Source organism: Anopheles gambiae, chromosome 2 (assembly GCF_943734735.2).
Source record: "Anopheles gambiae chromosome 2, idAnoGambNW_F1_1, whole genome shotgun sequence".
Lineage (NCBI taxonomy): Eukaryota > Metazoa > Arthropoda > Insecta > Diptera > Culicidae > Anopheles > Anopheles gambiae.
The window spans coordinates 32,359,044-32,376,973 of NC_064601.1; the positions used below are offsets into that span (position 1 = coordinate 32,359,044).

A 17,930-nucleotide genomic window follows, 5' to 3' on the forward strand; every position below is an offset into this window, starting at 1 on the left:
CAAACACACTGTTCCTGTAATGCGCGCCTGCCAGAGAACGGAGGAACGTTTGACACGCGTTACATACTGAACTTCATGACTATATCGATTAGCCGGAGCACACTCCGTGGTGACGATAAAGTGAGATAGAGAGAGAGAGAGAGAAAAATCATGGAATATCATGGAACCATGTCAAACAATTTAAACTAACACACAAATACCCATGCCTGCGCCACCACGTCATGTGTCTTGTTCGATCGGCTGCACGTGTCGTGTGTTTGACTGACGGAGCTGGACGTAACCTGCACTGGTGTGTGCATTCCCGGGGTGCATTGTTGGCACGATACATCAAAATGCAAAATGCAAAAAAGAAAAGAAAACTATTAGCACTTATTTTCTCACACGGTTGGCGCTCAATATCAGTGTGCATGGAAGTGTGCAAGTATGCACCGGCACAGCAAAGGTTTTGTTTGCGATGGTATACACGTTTGTTTGAACTGAATTTAACTAGCGTGTTTAAAATTAATCAAAAATATCATTCGAAAGCCTCTTGCAAATCCCTAGAGACAAACGTCGTGCTTTTTACGTAACTCGTAAGTTCTCCGAATGGATTGGTTATACTCCGACGGAGAAAGGTTCGTCGTCTGTGTATTGTAATGTAAGCCGCATCTCGCTCGCTTCGCTAAGCCGCGTTCGTTACAGACCCAGCTGTACTTAGTTAGGGTGGCGGCCTTTCTGCACTCAAAGCGGGTCGTCTCGCACAAGCAAAAACGAAACGCCTCGACACAACTACGTCACGGTTTCGTAACCGAAACATCGTCCGGCTCTGCCGCATCCCCTTGAATGTTACATATTTATCACCTTTTGATACGGTAAATGATCCGGTTCCGGTTTCAGTTTCACCAAGATGTCGGCGTGGCTCAGGGAGCGTCAAAAATATGTCTTCCGGATGTGTAAATTCCGGTGTGGTGTGCACGTCGTGCGCCGCCGCGCGAGCCGCACGGAAAGTCATTGACACAAACACCACACACACACACCTTTTCAGCACACGGTCTGGAAGCGGGTTTGGGCGTTAGATACTGCCAAGGTGGCACCCTCCGTTTTTGTGGATGTGTGATAGAAGGTATAAATTCAATACTACTCGAGTTAGCCTTTGCTGCCCGCGCCCGGATGCTGTTTCCATTTGGGAAGGCCTCGCCACGGAGCGTGCCTGGAGTGAAACATTCTTTCTTTCGCGGGCACACTTTGCTTCCGTTTACGGCACACAGTCTCTAGTGGCAGCAGCAGCAGCATCATCATCATCATCGCGCACCAGTGGGAAACACGGCACCGACGGATATTTGATAAACAAGGTGTTTCGAACATCATCCCAGCGGGACAGGTCGACCCTTGCTGGTGGTGAAGAAGTAATTTCTTTTTTTATGGAAAGGGTGATTTAGGGAAATTTGTTGCTGTGGGAGCAGCAGCAACACGACTACTACTACAACGCGCAACAAATTGGTACGACAGGTGACGACGAAGGTTGACGATGATGTTTAAAGCGTGTGAAGAGCACGGGGGAAATTGGTTCGCTGGTTCAATTTGAGCGCAATAATTAGGTTGAAAATGAAATCCTCTCCCCCGGTTCGTGCCCCGTGGCTCTGGTCCGGCCGTCTGACGGCAGCAGCAACCATATTTTAACCACCGGGCACACGTCGGGAGGGGGTGGACAGAAAAAAAGATGGCGTTGTGTCCGTTAGTGATGGTGTCGCAACGTGTCGCCGGTTTTTTTTGCTCTGCGCTCTCTATATCTCGTTTTACTACTGTGCGAGCCGGGGCACCAGAAAGATCTGGCACTGCTCTGGGGTAATAGTATTACATTTTGCAGCAGCGCTAACGTTTGACCGGCGGCGGCGGAGGTGGCGCTTCGTTGGACAGGAAATTGGGTTTTGAGATGTTTCCACGGTTGGCGCGTATACCCTAATGAGATTCGGCTTTGGTGTGAAACCTTTCGCTTGTAAGGATTTAAAGCGTTGAAATGTATGCGTGTTAACTCTCCCTAACAGTTTTGATGATGCCTGGAAGTATTCAAAGAAGCCTTCAAGAGCTTCGAAAGGATAGCTAGGGGTAGTTTTGTTTTACTGTTTAATAATTATGATTGTCCAGTGTGGCCATATCGATCTTTACTGCTCACATTTTTATCCATCAACATCTGTGTAGCCTCTTCTCTTACTCAACATTCAACTCCAGACCACCCCTCCTCCCCACAGTGCATGTGTAGGAAGGAGTTGTTTTTCTCGATCTCGCTTTCATTGTGCTCTGTATCACGCATCATAATATGTCATATGGCATGCCACTAATTTCCATTAAGGGACGGCGCATTATATAGTAATACCATGAGAACATCAATGATGCGCGCCCCATGACTCGGTCAGTCAACCGTCCTTTTCTCCCAATCCGTCCTCCATGTATCAGCTTCATCATTGTGTGTGTGTGTGTGCCCTGTGTTTGGCGTATCTAATTTCCACCCCTCTTTTCCTGCTCTCGATAAACACACAACCTCGTTCGTTGTTTCATATAATATGTTGTGTGATTACTGCTGCTTCTCTTCGCACCACACGTCCGAAATTTCGAATTTTCCTTATTTATTTGTTCCGTTTCTCTTTTTCTTTTTCTCTTTCTTTTCCTGCTGCTTTATTAAAACAATACAAAAAAAAAATACTGGATTTCGCTACGATTCTTGTACGCAACAAACGCAACAACTGTAAAAACCAACTACACCACCCTACTACCTGTGTACTACTGCGCAAACTAACTTGAACTGTTAAAATCTGACGCTCGACAACGACGCAACCGTACTATCGGTAACGGTTTGTGTGTGTGTGTGTGAAATGATGTGGAAAATTCGTGCAAATCGTTATTTCTTCCCCCATTCGGGTGATGATATTGTAATTTGTAATGCCTTTGGTACCGTGTGTGGGACTGAGAGTCGTTCTGAAAATGCTCACTACATCTAAAACTGTTCAAATATGTGTGGCAATTAATCGTTGAAATTTGGCGTTAATATACGAATGTTTTGTAAAAAATGACAAAAATGCTGTTTAAAAAAAATCATCACGATCAATCTCACACACATACAATCGCCATTGCGCGCTTCCTGATCCATCCCCAAATTTCACGGATGGAACAATTGCTCCATAAACTCGTCGCCGCCCACTCTCACATATATACCTGCCCATGTATCTCCTTTCTCCTTATGATGCTGTAATGTGCTGCTTTTCTATTGCTTTCTTTTGGCTCACCGTGAACTCTGCTACCAACGCGCACAACGCTACTACCCCCCTGCTGTCTGGCGATGATCAACGGCGCTACACGGCATCTGTGAATGCAAACCAAAAACAATCGAAATCCCTCCGTGTTTTCTCTCTCTCACGTGCGCTGCCTGGCCACGGTGTGTGCTGCCTATCGATTCCCGCGTTTTGTGCCGGCCCACACACCACCCTTCATCGTTTATGTCTCGCGTGTATGCAACAAACAACGCGCACACACATCCTCCACCACACCCGCCGGCAGCCCACAAACTGCAGCAGCAGCAGGCACAAGAGTCCCGGAAAAAGGGCAAACTGAAAGAGATATTCTCCCACGATTTCATGGGTACATATAGAGCAATTACTACTGATGGAATGATAAAAAAAAAAAAATACAAACAAACAAACAACACATTCCTTTGTTTCTGTTTGCCTAGTTTCGCAGTTTGCGTCGTTTGCGAAGTGTTATGTTCGTTGCATTCGTTCGTGTAGTAGTTTTTGGTATGATTTGGTATGATTAGTTGACCGTGTTGAATTGTTGTGTTGGTTTTCACTTAACATTCCCTTTGTCAATTAGGGTTAATATCCTTTGCGTTTTGCCAATTTTACATTCCCTCCCCCAAGACTCACGTCTAGTTTTGTTGATCTGTCCCGTACTGTTTCGATTGCGCAAAGCGTTTTGTAGGAGTTTGTTACATTTTTTCTTGTGTTAAAAAGTGCCTTTCGACTGTTTCTTTGCTGCATTTGCTGACATGTTTTGTCCTATGTCGTGCCAAGCTGTCTTGTATTCTGCTCTCCTTTTCTCTCTCTCTTTCTCTCTCCCTCTCTCTCTTTCCCTCCCCCCCCCTTCTCTCTCTCTCTCTCTCTCTCTCTCTATCTCTCGCTGTTAGTTTTCCCGTAACCGTTGTATTGTAATGAAGAAAGCTATACTTTCGTGCTGTGTTGTTTGTTTTTGTATGTTCTATTTCCACTGTTTTCCTGTTTTCTTACTGGAACACCCGGCGACTCTATGCTCGAATTAGACTTTATTTGCCTGCAGTTGTGTTATTGTTTTAGTTGTCAGTTTGGTAGATTACAGTTGCTAGCTGGTTTGATTATTGTGAAAGTCACTGTGGTGAACATATTAGCTAAACTAACTCTCGTCGACGACCTTTCCAATTGATGGTTTAATTTAACTTACATGTACCGGTAGAATAAACTAATGTTCTACGATACGAAGCAAAGGTAAGGTGTTTTGTTTATCCAGTTCGACATGCAAAAATAATGTTGCGTAGTACAGGTCCTACAGTGCGAGTATAGTGTGATACTTTAGATTGCATTTTTGATCTCTTGGATTTTTGAGCTCTTGACACTTGAAACCAAATTTCGGGAACGCGAAGGTAGCGCATGTATTTTTCAATGATGAAATATCATAAGGACATGTGTTTATACAGCAAACACAGCTCGTCGACGAAACCGGCGATAAAGGATTTGTTTTGCACAATCCGTGACCGATGAACACATCGGTAACAAACAGCAGCAACAACCTGTTACATATGCATGAATGAATTCGCGAAAACTGGCGCATCTCGCTCGTTCGTCCACATGCCGGATCCACATTTCTTCTCCCCTCGTTCATTGGATATGCAAATGTCCAACCCTCCGCCGTGTGCGCGGTCACTTGAGTCCTTGAGCGAATCCGTGGAAGCGTATCTTCTCCAAGACGAACAGGAGCCGCGTTCGTTCAGCTGCCGACTCTGGTGTGTTGCCGTCCGGACACTGCGCAGTGTATGTCCATTACTCACACGTGCCCCGGCCGCCGTGGTGCTGCGTCAGGGATGGGATTGGAAAACAAAGCGAGCGGCGGCTGCGGCGAACGATGGTCGGCGTAGAGACAGCCACTACCACCAGCAGCATTGTTTATTCGGTCCGTTCGCGGTCGGGTGAACTTTCTCTGGTGTGCCGCATGCAGCACCGGCGACGAACGTGCGTTGTTTCGTTGTTGTGTGCTGGTTGTTGCAGATTTAGCTGTCAATGTCATTATCATGGATGGATTGGCGAAGGCAACGCGGTGTGGCGTGTGCGCTTGAAGGGTTATATTGCTCGGCTTGGCCATATTTTATTGCGATTATTATTGTTGTTGCTATCGTTTATGACTTAATTGGATGATCGTTTGGCTAGATAAATGTGCTCCATGGCCGTTACCACGGGCCTCAGTCTAGGGGGGATGTCGTCGGCTGTCGAAGGCATTGAAGTGAGTAAATAATGCGGGTACTATAGGATACATCAATGGTAACTTTCATCGCAATCAATCTTAATCTCCACACACTAAGGCTTTTGTGGTTCGAGGCTGGGAACTGAAGGAAACTGTTTAGGTATAAAAATACGTTTAGTGTAATCTTTCTGCTGGGTAATGACAGGTAAATAAAAAGATAGACTCTCGTTGAGTTCTATCATGAATGAGTTGTGCAATTTGTTAAGATAATTCATTTTCTTCAATAGTTTTTAGGAATGGACTGGGAGTTGCAAATCGATGTTTTAACAATAAACCTCTGTATTATTTTAAAATGTCTAAGGGATTTGCTTGATACTCCCCTATGCCTCAGATAGCATGTATTAATTGCAGTAGCGAGTCTTCATGCTTCTCACGAACCAGAGGTCTAATTGTTCCGCTACATGCGTCACTATCTATTAGCCTTACGACTGGAAAGATAACAGCCTCTCGCCCCGTCATGTTGCGTAAACTTTCACACAGGATAAGCTATGTCAAGAGCCGCACATTCCTACCCGTCCCGGATGTGGTTGTTCGATTGTGTCTATAATTTTGTTTGCATTATCCATCGATAGCTGCTGAAAGCAACGATTCTACGAAACGATACCTTTCGCGTTTATTGCACGAAACGATAATTGTGTTTGGTGGATGGATTGATTTACCTGTCACGCATCCTAAAGAGAATGGAAAGTATCACCCTCTCACGCCTAGTTTATCTATTCGGGTTCGCTCAGCCACAACACCATCCTTTTGGGCGTGTGTAGGTGTGTGCTGGTGGTTGCTTGGTCGGTTCGGGTTTGCGATCCTTTCTTATCGCACGACCCCCATTCAAATGACGGTGTCGGACGGTGATGGATCAGCGTGTGAGAGCAACCCAGCGCCTACAGCTTTGTTGCTCTTTTACGTAGGTTTGAGCGGTTGATGATTGATTGCAGTGTGGCGGAAAATCTTCAACCGATTGTGGTTCATAACTTTGCTGCCGACCACACGTATATGCGGGTGGGTGTTGCCAGTTTATCCAAATGACCTTCCATTGCCTTAAAGCTAAACTTAAACAAAAAAGGCACATCGATAACATTCACCGGGCGTCTCCATCTGCGCACGCTCAACGTCTTTGCTGGCGTGAGCAGGACAGAAGCAAATAGGGCAACAAGAAAAAGAGGAAATAGTATATATGAATAAGCGTTTGTTGAAAAAGATTCTGTTTTACGAAAGGTTGTCCAAATATATATTCTTGTAATAATGTGGGTTTTCACAGCCAGAGGGCGTTTGTGCTTTTTTGGTACGCCAGAAATGTGATTAGTGGTTACGCCTTTTATCTATGCTGCTTATAAACCTCACACTTTAGACTGCTACATACTAATCAAACGATTAATATTTGATGATTCAATTAAACTTCCAGTATGGTAGAGCTGCTACGCGTTGCTTCCACACAACCACTAAACCATGGTCGAGAGGGGGGGAGCAGATTACTGCTTGAAACCGTCCGGATCGTTTACCGTCTACCGTACTTTATGTTGGTGTAGCTCAGCGGTTGATTGTTTCTGGTGGTTTTCGTTGCGTTCACCAAATTAAGGCTTAAATGGCGAATGGTGGAAAGGGTTTTATTTCAAGCAATCTGTCTTGTGTTCTATATAAAAGTGGTAGGCAACAGTGGAGAACGTGCTACTGCTTACTTGATAGATCGTGTTAGCCGTAAGTTGGGCTGTGGACCGTGTTGAAGTACAATTATTTAAATCATTTAAAGGACATTGTAAACAGCAACCAAATATATCTCCGAACAGTTCCCCTCTCTCGCTTGTATGAAGTGTTGTCGTTTTGTGTTTGCTGTATTCTTTAAAATCTGCGAGTTAATCTTAAGCATGCTTTTACTTAGGTGGCATTGTTGGCTCGAATGTGTATCTATTCTGATCTGAAAGTTCTGTCTTGCTCGCTCTCTACACCTCTTTACGTTTCCTTCTACTACAAGTCCGCTAAACCCCTGCTCACCCCTAAAGTTGTTGTTATCTAAGCCTTTTAGAAAGGGGTTTATCTTGTTGTCCAATGTAATCCAAGCTCCCGCTCCTCTAGCTCCACTAGTCGTAGTCTGTAAAGCATATAGTGTGTGTTTGAATGATTATTACGGATGTTTTATGCTCTGCAGATAGGTTAACATAAATGTGCATTATACTTTGTGTAGTTTCTTTAATTAAAATCAGTGTTGTAAAACGTGCGTCACTAATGTATTTGTGTTTTTTTCCTCTTTTTTCTATATTTTCGTTTCAGGTCAGTATATTTGCACACTAGGGATATATCTGGTACAGTAATAGTTGTGTAATTGTATGAATGTGTGTGTGTGTGTCTGTGGGTCAGCGATTGCAATGTTGTTACGTAAAAAAGGTGTCGTGAGGTAACCATGGAACGCGCGACGTTCTCCTGCAAAGTTGATGTAACGTTCGGTACTTCTAGGAATCTCTAGGTCAATCTATAGGATTGTATCTCCAGGAAACGTCAACTAATCGTTACCTGTGTTAAACCTACTTTCCATTATGCATGTTCGGCGAATGTTGTTGTGCTGCTTTTCTAATGCTGAATATTCGTCAATCGGGGAATATTTTATCACAATTTGTTTTATTTTTAGCATTTATTTGTTTACTTATCATTTAGAATGTCATCAAGGGCAAACAATTGATATCTGCAACAATTACAGTACAGTCAAGAGCAGAATCCATTGATTGTGTGTTGTTAGAACATTCCAATACGATTCCGTGGGATTCTGAAGCATTACGTCTGGGTAAGGCGACATGAGCGCCTTCGTTCATTCCCGCACACATTATGTGCACACTGTGAGCGCCTTGTGCATTTGCGCACAATTCAAACCGTTACGCAAAACTGTCATCAGGGTGAGAATGCGCGTCATCGCTGCATGGCTGCTGCGGCGCGGTGCTTTTGGTGATGGTGTCTGGACAAATTACTACTGCCGCCTTTTGCTACCCTCCAGCTATAAAGTTTGCATGCAAAATGCCGCGCACGGATGGAAGGTGGGTGGGTTACCGGACGAATATTGGCGCGGAACCGAGCACTTCAGATAGCGGACAGGGGTAGGGATAGCTCTCCACCTTTTTCTCCCACATCTCGTGTAAAGTTCATGGCCAACGATTCTACTGCCACCGGACACCACCCCGGTAGCGAGTGTTGTTGGTGTGTTCCTCCGTGCGTGTGTGTATGTTCACGCGAAGTTGGAGGAGCGTTACGGTTGGGCGATTTAGAACAACTCGATTGTTTATTTACCTTGTTTTTCTATGGTTCGCTCTATGGCAAGTTCTGCTCCCCGTGAATGGTACTGAAAGGTTGTGGCATTTTTGCTCCCGGCAAGGGGATTATATTTCAACAACGAGCAGCAACTATTGCACCGTGATAACATCGGTGCCAGTTGTCGACGGGATGAGATGCGAATCACGAGTGATACACATGGCCGTTGCAATGATTGTCGCATGCGGGGAATGCATTCGTTTTGTCCCATCGTGTCACGTCCGGACGTCATTGCCCTTACTAACTTTATGGCGGTGGGATTGGCTTTAAGCTTTGCGATTAAGTGTGATAATGCATGATTTCAATCGGCAGAGGTCTCGAAGAAGAAATATCTGTTTATGTAAGAACGACAAATTGGTTAAATTATGGTTAAATTAAACTGTTTCGGTTGCAAAAAGAACAAGGTCTAATAAGCTCTGAGAAGGAACTAAATTTCCGTGCGGGGAGTTCGATGTCGATTTGACGTATAAACGAAAGTATTGCGTGATACTAGAGCAGTTAGACGCATGGCGTGTATTTTGCATCTGGTACGTGGTTCCAAAGCTATAATTTGCTCAATCCATCGAATCAGTGCTGCCGGGGTTCGCTGTGCTGTGCGAAGAATGTAGAGGCGCAAAAGGTGTAATTGTGGGGCGTAGCAGCCGAAACGGGTACGATTGATGTTATATCCGTAGTGCCGGGTACTAGCGCATCTAATTCCTAGCGAACGTGTACTATTTTACCAACACTACTACCTACCAACATCACAGCACGCGTGCTGCCGCTATTGTTACCGGCTGACGGCTGCTATTAATTCGTACATCAATTGCATTCGATTAAGCTCACGCGATGCTGCCGATGACGATTTAAACGGCCCGAACTCTACCTACTCCCTCTGGCTGGCCACCCCCCTCTAGGTGATTATTGTCGACGAACAGCGACGTCACCATTATAATAACACCCTTGAGAGGAGAAGCTTGAGTTGTGGTGGTGGGGGGACCCAGCTTCATCAAATACAATCGGGCGTGTGCAACTCCCGGCCACCGCCACGCGGAGTGGGTGTTGTTACCTCCTTTTTGGTCACGTTTTGCTGTGTGTGTGTGTTTTTTTTTCTCTCTCGTTCCGATTGCAACCGGGTTTGTTCGTTGATCGTAAATTAGGTGCAATTAAAATCGTCCGCCCATTGTCAGCGCCCGCCCGCAAACGCTGTACCGCCAATGTAGTTCCCTGACATGCGGCAAATTTTACACTCCGAGGAACTAGAATTTTCTCTGGAAATGGGCATGAAATCTTCGCCCCAAATCATTGTTTAGCCTGGTAAGCCGAGAGCTGGCTGGGCGGAAAGGTAATTTTGTGGCGGCTTGTTTCGCGAATGAATACATCGTTTCGGTTTGATTAGCTCCTCCTCCGCACACAGCGATGGTTCGGCAAGGGAATACGAATTCGCCTAGCGCTTGTTGCCATTACTGCATTCGTGCTTTGTAGCAAGGCATTGATCTTGCTAGCTATAATTTAGAAAGCTCTCATTCTCATAGTATTGGCAGAGCAATTTTATTTTTTTCTGTTTTGCTATACGATTACATAAATACATATTTGATTTACTTATTAAAGTTTACTTAACTTTCATTTTATCGAATATTTATTTTAACAGTTCAAGCTATTTTAATGGTCTGAGTAAAACATCGATATTCATGTATGTGTAGAAGGAGCTCTAGCTTAAATCAACCAGATAGAACAGTTGTAAGTAAATAGTATCTGGATTCATGGTTCAAACTACTTGATTACACTGGAAACTGGAATGAAATTAGGCATGTCAACGACGTATCTTTATGTTTTAAAATAGAATAATATTTTGCGTTGAAAACAAAAAGGCATATTATGAATGCATCTATTGCAACCTTACAATACCTTTCGACCTTTTATGCACTGGTTATACAACACGAATTATTGGTTCGTAAGAAAACTGTTATTTTTTCCCTGCTTTGTGCTGTTCTTCTTTTCACTGCACGGTGGTTCCACTTGTGCAAAGTGGATAATTTAATTAAAGCCGCATTTGAACAATTCGTTTTACGCGCTGTGCAAAAGGGAAAGCAAGAATTATATGACTTCCGGGGAAATATAACTATTAATAGCGGCAGCCAAATTAGGTCTAATCCATCTGCTGAATTTATATGATTTCAGCGTTTGGGTATTCTGTTTCTGTTAGCCATTCACCGCTGTGACGCAGTTGAGCATAGCACAGTTGAATTATTGGTAATACAATTTTTTATTTTGAATTTTAAATTGTTTCTTTTCACCGCAGTTCGGGGATGTCGTCCAGGAAAATCGGTACCTATGCCAGAGGAAGAAATTCGTGCGCTATGCTTAAAATCTCGTGAAATTTTCCTACAACAACCAATCCTGTTGGAACTGGAGGCTCCACTTAAAATCTGTGGTAAGTAGTGTGCGATTCACTGTGAAGTGGGGTGCTTAATGATGTGCTATTGTTGTTATGCAAAAAGAAATCCTGTTGCTCATGAACCTGCTTTGCCCTCCTTTGCAGGTGACATACACGGCCAGTACACAGACTTGCTGCGACTGTTCGAGTACGGTGGATTCCCCCCGGAGGCCAATTATTTATTCTTGGGAGATTACGTGGACCGAGGCAAGCAGTCGCTGGAAACGATCTGTCTCCTGTTAGCGTACAAAATCAAGTATCCGGAAAACTTTTTCCTGCTGCGCGGAAATCACGAGTGTGCCAGTATTAATAGGATATATGGTGAGAAAGCGAGGGGGGGGGGGAGGATGCTCACGAACGGGTCGAGACTATTGAATGCGTTTCTATTTAAATGCAGGTTTCTATGACGAGTGCAAGCGGCGGTACAATGTGAAGCTGTGGAAAACATTCACGGACTGTTTCAATTGCCTGCCGATCGCTGCCATCATTGATGAGAAAATCTTCTGCTGTCACGGAGGTTTAAGTCCGGATTTGAACGTAAGAGTTTTTGGCTTTAGCTGGTGAATACAGGGTTTTCCAGGAATTGTTATAGCTGTGGGACACTTTATTGAGTCTTTCTCAAGCGAAATGAACTTAATGTAATGAGAATTGGACTCCATAGCACCCTTGTTGGACAAATCCAATAGAAATTTCCAAGCAGCCTGTCTAACAAGGGTGCCATAGAGTCCAATTTCCATAATTAGAAGTTCACTTCCCTATAAGAAAGAGTCAAAGAAATGTCCCACAATTATGAGAACCCCTGGATAACCCTGTAATGTTTCGAGGTTACTAACAAGGGTGGTTTATTTTTTGTTCGCCTGTAGCATATGGAACAAATCAAACGCATCATGCGACCAACAGATGTTCCCGATACGGGCCTACTGTGCGATCTGCTGTGGAGCGATCCGGACAAAGATGTGAAAGGATGGGGAGAGAACGACCGTGGCGTTAGCTTCACGTTCGGCGTAGATATTGTGGCAAAGTTTCTGCTAATCCATGAGCTGGATCTCATCTGCCGGGCGCATCAGGTCGTGGAGGACGGGTATGAGTTCTTTGCCCGGCGATCGCTGGTGACGCTGTTCTCTGCACCGAACTACTGTGGTGAATTTGACAATGCCGGCGGCATGATGTCGGTCGATGCAAATTTAATGTGTTCGTTTCAGGTACGTGTACTGCGCGCTGCGTATATTTGAAGGCACTCGGCGGAACCATTTACTAATATGCATTATTGTTGATGTTTGCAGATTTTAAAGCCGTCGGAAAAGAAGGCTAAATATCAGTACAGCGGTACTAACAACCAGCGACCGCAGACGCCCCAGCGCAATCAGAATCCAACCAATAAACGGAAATAATAATTTCTCTCCCTTCTCAACCGCTACCTGACGAGACGCAGCAGCAAGAAGAAGTCATCGCAGACGGCCAGTTCGTCCGCAAACACCGCTACCAATGCCACTAACGATTCTACCATTGCCGTTTGTAACGATGAAATGCTAACCGGGACCTCCGTACCGTACGATCCTGCGGCCGAGCATCTGGCGCACTGCCAGGACCACGATCGAGTTAACACAGTGAACGGCAATACGGCATCAGCAGCAGCAGCTGCAACATCATCATCTACGGGCGTTGCATCAGCACCGTCCGGCGCTGGTGTACCATCGTCTTCGATGTCGCTGAAACATGTTCCAATAAAAGCAATAGTATTTTCGGACGAATCTTTGCCAAGTATCGATGGCGGTACGGCTTCGTCGCATTTACGCCCTGCTACACCTTCGTCCCTTCGTCCGAATGCTTCACTGACTGACCGGTGCTTGAAAGCTGCGGAGGAGGAGGAGGAGGAAGAAGATTGTTCCTTACCTTCCCCACCACCTCCACCGTCGTTACAAACGGTACCAGTAATGCAAATGCAAGCGCTTCACTTACACCAGCCCGTCCCACAGTATCAGCAGGATCTATCGCACGGCACGGACCGTTCCTGCTTTTCCCCACCGCCCACAGCGATCGTGACCACCACTACTAGCCTGTTGCATTCCACTGGAGCGCATGCGATACCGAGTGGACCATCGGGTGCTAGTAGACAGTTACCTGCCTATCCGCCGGCGGTGTCACTACCAAAGCCTACCCCTATTTGGGTTGCAGCCGGAGTTCAGCATCCAGCAGGTGGTAGCAGTAGTGTGATTAGTAGTGGCGCGCTAGCCAGGGAACGGTCAGTGCCGGTCCATGGCTATTCGACCGCATCTACCATCGCCGTTGCTACTGGCAGTAATAGCCCGGCAGTGGTTTCGACTGTGCCTATTCTGCGCACCTTCGGTGCCTCGGCAGGCTCACGGCAAAATTCCTTTGGCAGCTAAGGGCGTAGCACTTGGATCGATGCAAGGTGCAGTCCGCCTAAGCTACTGAAAACAATTCTTCTGTTGTGGGTGTATGGAAGCAATAACCCTCTTCCCCCCCGGTGTACGTTAGTGGTGTACTTCGAAAGACAGTGTAATGTTTGTGCATAGATCAATAATGAAACACATTCTGCGGGAGTGAGGCGAAAACTGTTGCAAAAAGAAAGTCGGTCGAGAATGTTGTTGGCAAATGGCAAACGATGCGGTTGGCAGAAGACGACGATGACTATCGCCCTGTGTTGCGGCATATAGGAAGCGAGTGAGAATGTGAGAGAATTCAAAAGGGAAAGAGAGAGAGAGAGAGAGAGGGAGAGAAAACAAAAAACAAGATACAATAAGCCCGTTGAGGTTAATGAACACAAGGAATGATGATGCGGGGCAAAGAAACATAATAACGTAGTTTTTATCGCATGATATTGTTAACAAATAAACACACACAACAGCGCACCATCATCGGTAAAGCCGGAAGCTGTTTGCACACTGTGGGCGTGTTTTGTGTGCAGTATGGGGCGAAAAGAAACACTGATGTAAGAGAGCGATGATAAAACAAGCTTACTAAAGCGATAGCAATAGTAGATTGCTAGGGCAAAATATGTGAATTAAGCCGACAAATGTAATTTGCCAAAGTGGCACACACAGGGTTAGAAGAAATAGGAAAGACATGCAAGTGTAAAATGTGTGGCAAGGAAATATGGAAACTCTTGATCGTACCGGCAACTCTGTTATCGATATCACAAGAGATAGAGAGATCGTAAATAAACGAAACAGATTGCATGAAGACATGCTGAGCCACAGCTGTAGTGCCAGCACAACAAGAACAACAACAAAAACAACAACAACAACAAGAAAAACAGCAAAAACAGCATTGCGAGTGAATGCAAAGAGTGAAAGCACACCTGCTTGTAGGGACAAACTAAGCAACCACGGTCATAGTGTTAGAGCCACTCATGTGTCTATCTGAAGAGTGCACACACTTTCCAGCCACAGCTGCGTGAAGGTTGTATTCTGTACTATTATTTATGAACTCGAAGTGCAGGGAAAGGGCAGGAGAGATGATATGTAAAGCATCTGTATTTATAGTCTCGAAACCACGCGTACGGAAACAAATCATGCATAACATATTCAGTGGTAGCGGGCATAATGTTATCATTCAACATTGTGAGGGCAAAATATGATTGGAAATCAATTCCAAAATTGGAAATGAAATCGATTCCCATACATAGCATAGATACGCAGAGAGAGAGAGAGAGAGTGCTCGAAGTGAGACAGCAGAGCGAGGGAAGAAGACAAAATTAACGCGGATCGTCTCCATTATTGGTGTGATGGTAGAGGACATAATGGTAGTACATGGGCGAAAAATAATGTGCAAAATGCAAACACAAACTTCTGAACTGGACTGTGGAATATGTGCATGCGCGTATGAGAGAATTATATATATAAATGTAGATATACATATGCATACCTATACACACACCCATACACACATTACTCAATACGCGATGATGGAATACGGCAATGCCGTGCATAACATATGAGAGAAAGAGCGAGAGAGCGAAAAAGAGAGAGAGAGATTTTCCGATTATTTTCGGTTGATCGTTTTATTGCCTTCTGGAAACTAAGTAGAAATATATGTTCCACCCAAATCAGCGGCGTGGGGAAGATGGTACGCGCACTGTGAAGAGATTAGTGAGAAAAAGAAATGAAAGATCATCAAATATGAGACCGATATGATGACCCCTATCAAAGGTGTAAGGAAAGCACCGGTCAAGTAAATAATTTTGCCCCTGCAAATAAGCTTGTTTATGCGTGTGTGTGTGTGTGTGTGCGTGCATTGAGAAAGTATTCATACTAGAGATGGCAAAGCATGATTTATAAAAGCACTGTAAATCCCCCCCCCCCCCCCCCGATAACAATTCAAATGCAAACTTTAGAACTTCATCTAAACAAAAAAAAAAAAAAATGCTTTAACTCCAGCTGCTCGTTTGGCGAAAGGAATCGGTTTTGTTTTTTCAACATGCGCGCAGCATTGGCAGCAAACACAACTGTGCATGCATTTACACACCACCAAAGGGAAGTGCACGAGTATACAACAGTGATGAAATGCAATGAAGTAAAATGGATTATTTTAACCCCGTTTAGAGCTATTTTCCGTTCCAAAGATGAATTTAAAATTTAGTTACTATGATGATGACGTGTTTGTCTTGGCAAAACTGAGAACAACGGGAAAGAAATAGGAAAAATGAAAGTATGTTTTGTTTGAAAGCTACTGTTGAAGAGAAGATGAGCAACTGTCTTGAGTTGTTTATGGTATTGGAGTAAGGCGAATATTCACTTTTAAAGCTCATAAACCCCAGGAAATCAAATCAGGATAGTATGCCGTTGGGGGTAATAGAGTTGCCGGATGGAGCTGTTTAATATGCATATTACCGTTTGGATTTGGCAGAAATGAGTCATTTCTGCGCTATTTTGTCGGACGCAAATGCAGTCTTTCTTTTCTATGTTATTTTTGCTTCAATTTACTAGCACCCATGCACCGTTGTACCTCGATTTGTAGTGGCGAACGGTACACCTTTCTCCTATCGTATTGAAATGAAACCATTCGAACCATTTGAACCATTGAAACCATTCGAAAACAAACATGGCTCTACCCGTTTCTCTGGCTGTGAACGAAGCACATATACAGTGGAAAAGAATCGGAAAAAAAACAAATGTACTAAAACTGTATGGCAGTGGGGAGCTATGGCGTTCCTTATCCTCCACTGCTCATTGCGTGTGTTTCCACTGGTACCAAAGCCGAACCAGCTATCTATTACCCTAGTGTGCACACCGGAAAGTCCATTAATTGTCTCCCGTTTTGTGAACGGTACGCTCGCTCGCTTGTCTCACCCATGAAACTGAACCATTTATACACGTCACCGTTTGGAAGGCTTTTACAAACACCATTTTTACATTCGATCAATCGTCACGAGAGACATAAACAGGGACAGGTGTAACAACAAGTGTGTAGCAGAGAATCTATCCTTTGCGTTGTTGATGCTGAATGCAATTCAGCTTGATCTTGATTTATATCTCGATCGTTTGCCCTACGCGAGCGCTTCTATTTCCGTTTTCTAGTTGCAGAAAAAGAGTGTCTTTTTATGTTGCTTTGTCCTTATGCTAAAATCATCTTCTTCAAGTAACTCGTGTAACAGCAGGCAAGCAGCTAATACACGCATGAGATGCGTAACGCGGTTAGGTTGCATTCAAATCGAGCAAAAGTAAGGGGAGGCATATAAATTAGTAAGCAGACAAAGCAGTAAAACAAGTAACTTATTATAATTAACATAATTCGGCAGCAGCATACTGGGCACGGGCCGGCCGTCAGACAGTCGTGCTATCACGCTTGCTGGCAGAGAAAAAGGGGGGCCGTACCCTGCGGATGGACGCAGCGCAGCATCCGGGCAAATTATGTTGGAAAGAAGAGCAATGTAATGAATAAAGGATCATTATTAATATTGAAAATGTATGTGCAGCTGACCGGTTGGACTGGTGCTTCGTGTGTCACAAACACGGTGGAAAGAAACAAGCCACATCTCACCAAGAGCGATGTCCCTTATGCTGCTGGAGTTTGTCAACTTTAGAAGACGGCGATGGTAAATGTATTCTCCATTTTTTTTGAATATTAAAGCACAAGTCACGTTTGGCTCAAGCGCGTCACCAGTACCGAGCGACACGCCGTAGTCAACCCGCTGGCAAGTGTTTTTGACTTAAAATAATTCGAAACGCAACGCGAACTCGATGAAAAAAAAAAACGTCCACTCTCTCCGCCCTGCGCGTACACAAGCCTCTTCTCCGTGCTGCTGTCGCCGCCGGCAAGCGTCTTTCTCCACAACCGTCAGCGTCAATATCGGCTGGTAGTGACAGTTGCGTGACAAGGGACTCAACACACTGGAATGGAAATGGAATCCCCCCCCCCGCTGCTTTGTCGTCGTCATCGTCGGTGGCAGACGTTGGTATGCAAAATGGAATGCAATCGCACAGGCCGGGAAGAAGGTGAGCCGGTGTTCGCTCTTTTTCTGAACTAGTTAGTTTGGCTTCGTCATTCATTAGTTGTCAATAGCCAACAAAAGAAGAAAAAAAAATGGTGAAATAATTTTATTGCACTTTAGCTTGCTCGTACCGCAATCAGCAGTAATTTATTTGCAATTACCAACCGTAATGAGCGCTTCAATCAACGGGCGTGTGGTTGTTTTCGTTGTTCATCCGTGCGCCAGGTGAACGTACAATAAATGATGGTGGGA

The 17,930-nt window shown here is 44.6% G+C and overlaps 1 protein-coding gene across 9 annotated transcripts in view; it reads left to right on the forward strand.

Moving 5' to 3' along the window:
• Window positions 1–17,151, forward strand: part of LOC1273783 (serine/threonine-protein phosphatase PP1-beta catalytic subunit) — a 38,863-nt gene extending 21,712 nt beyond the window's left edge. For 6 of the 9 annotated variants that reach the window (XM_061647240.1, XM_061647235.1, XM_061647239.1 and 3 more), the window contains exons 3-8: window positions 3,532–3,612; window positions 11,090–11,221; window positions 11,330–11,545; window positions 11,622–11,761; window positions 12,088–12,426; window positions 12,508–17,151. In XM_061647240.1, coding sequence (XP_061503224.1) covers window positions 3,532–3,612; window positions 11,090–11,221; window positions 11,330–11,545; window positions 11,622–11,761; window positions 12,088–12,426; window positions 12,508–12,615 — 1,016 coding nt within the window. In that variant the 3' untranslated portion in view covers window positions 12,616–17,151. The remainder of the gene's footprint in view (window positions 1–3,531; window positions 3,613–11,089; window positions 11,222–11,329; window positions 11,546–11,621; window positions 11,762–12,087; window positions 12,427–12,507) is intronic. The other 3 variants (XM_061647242.1, XM_003436349.2, XM_061647243.1) reach the window with 1 other exon arrangement.
• Window positions 17,152–17,930: the final 779 nt, after the last annotated feature.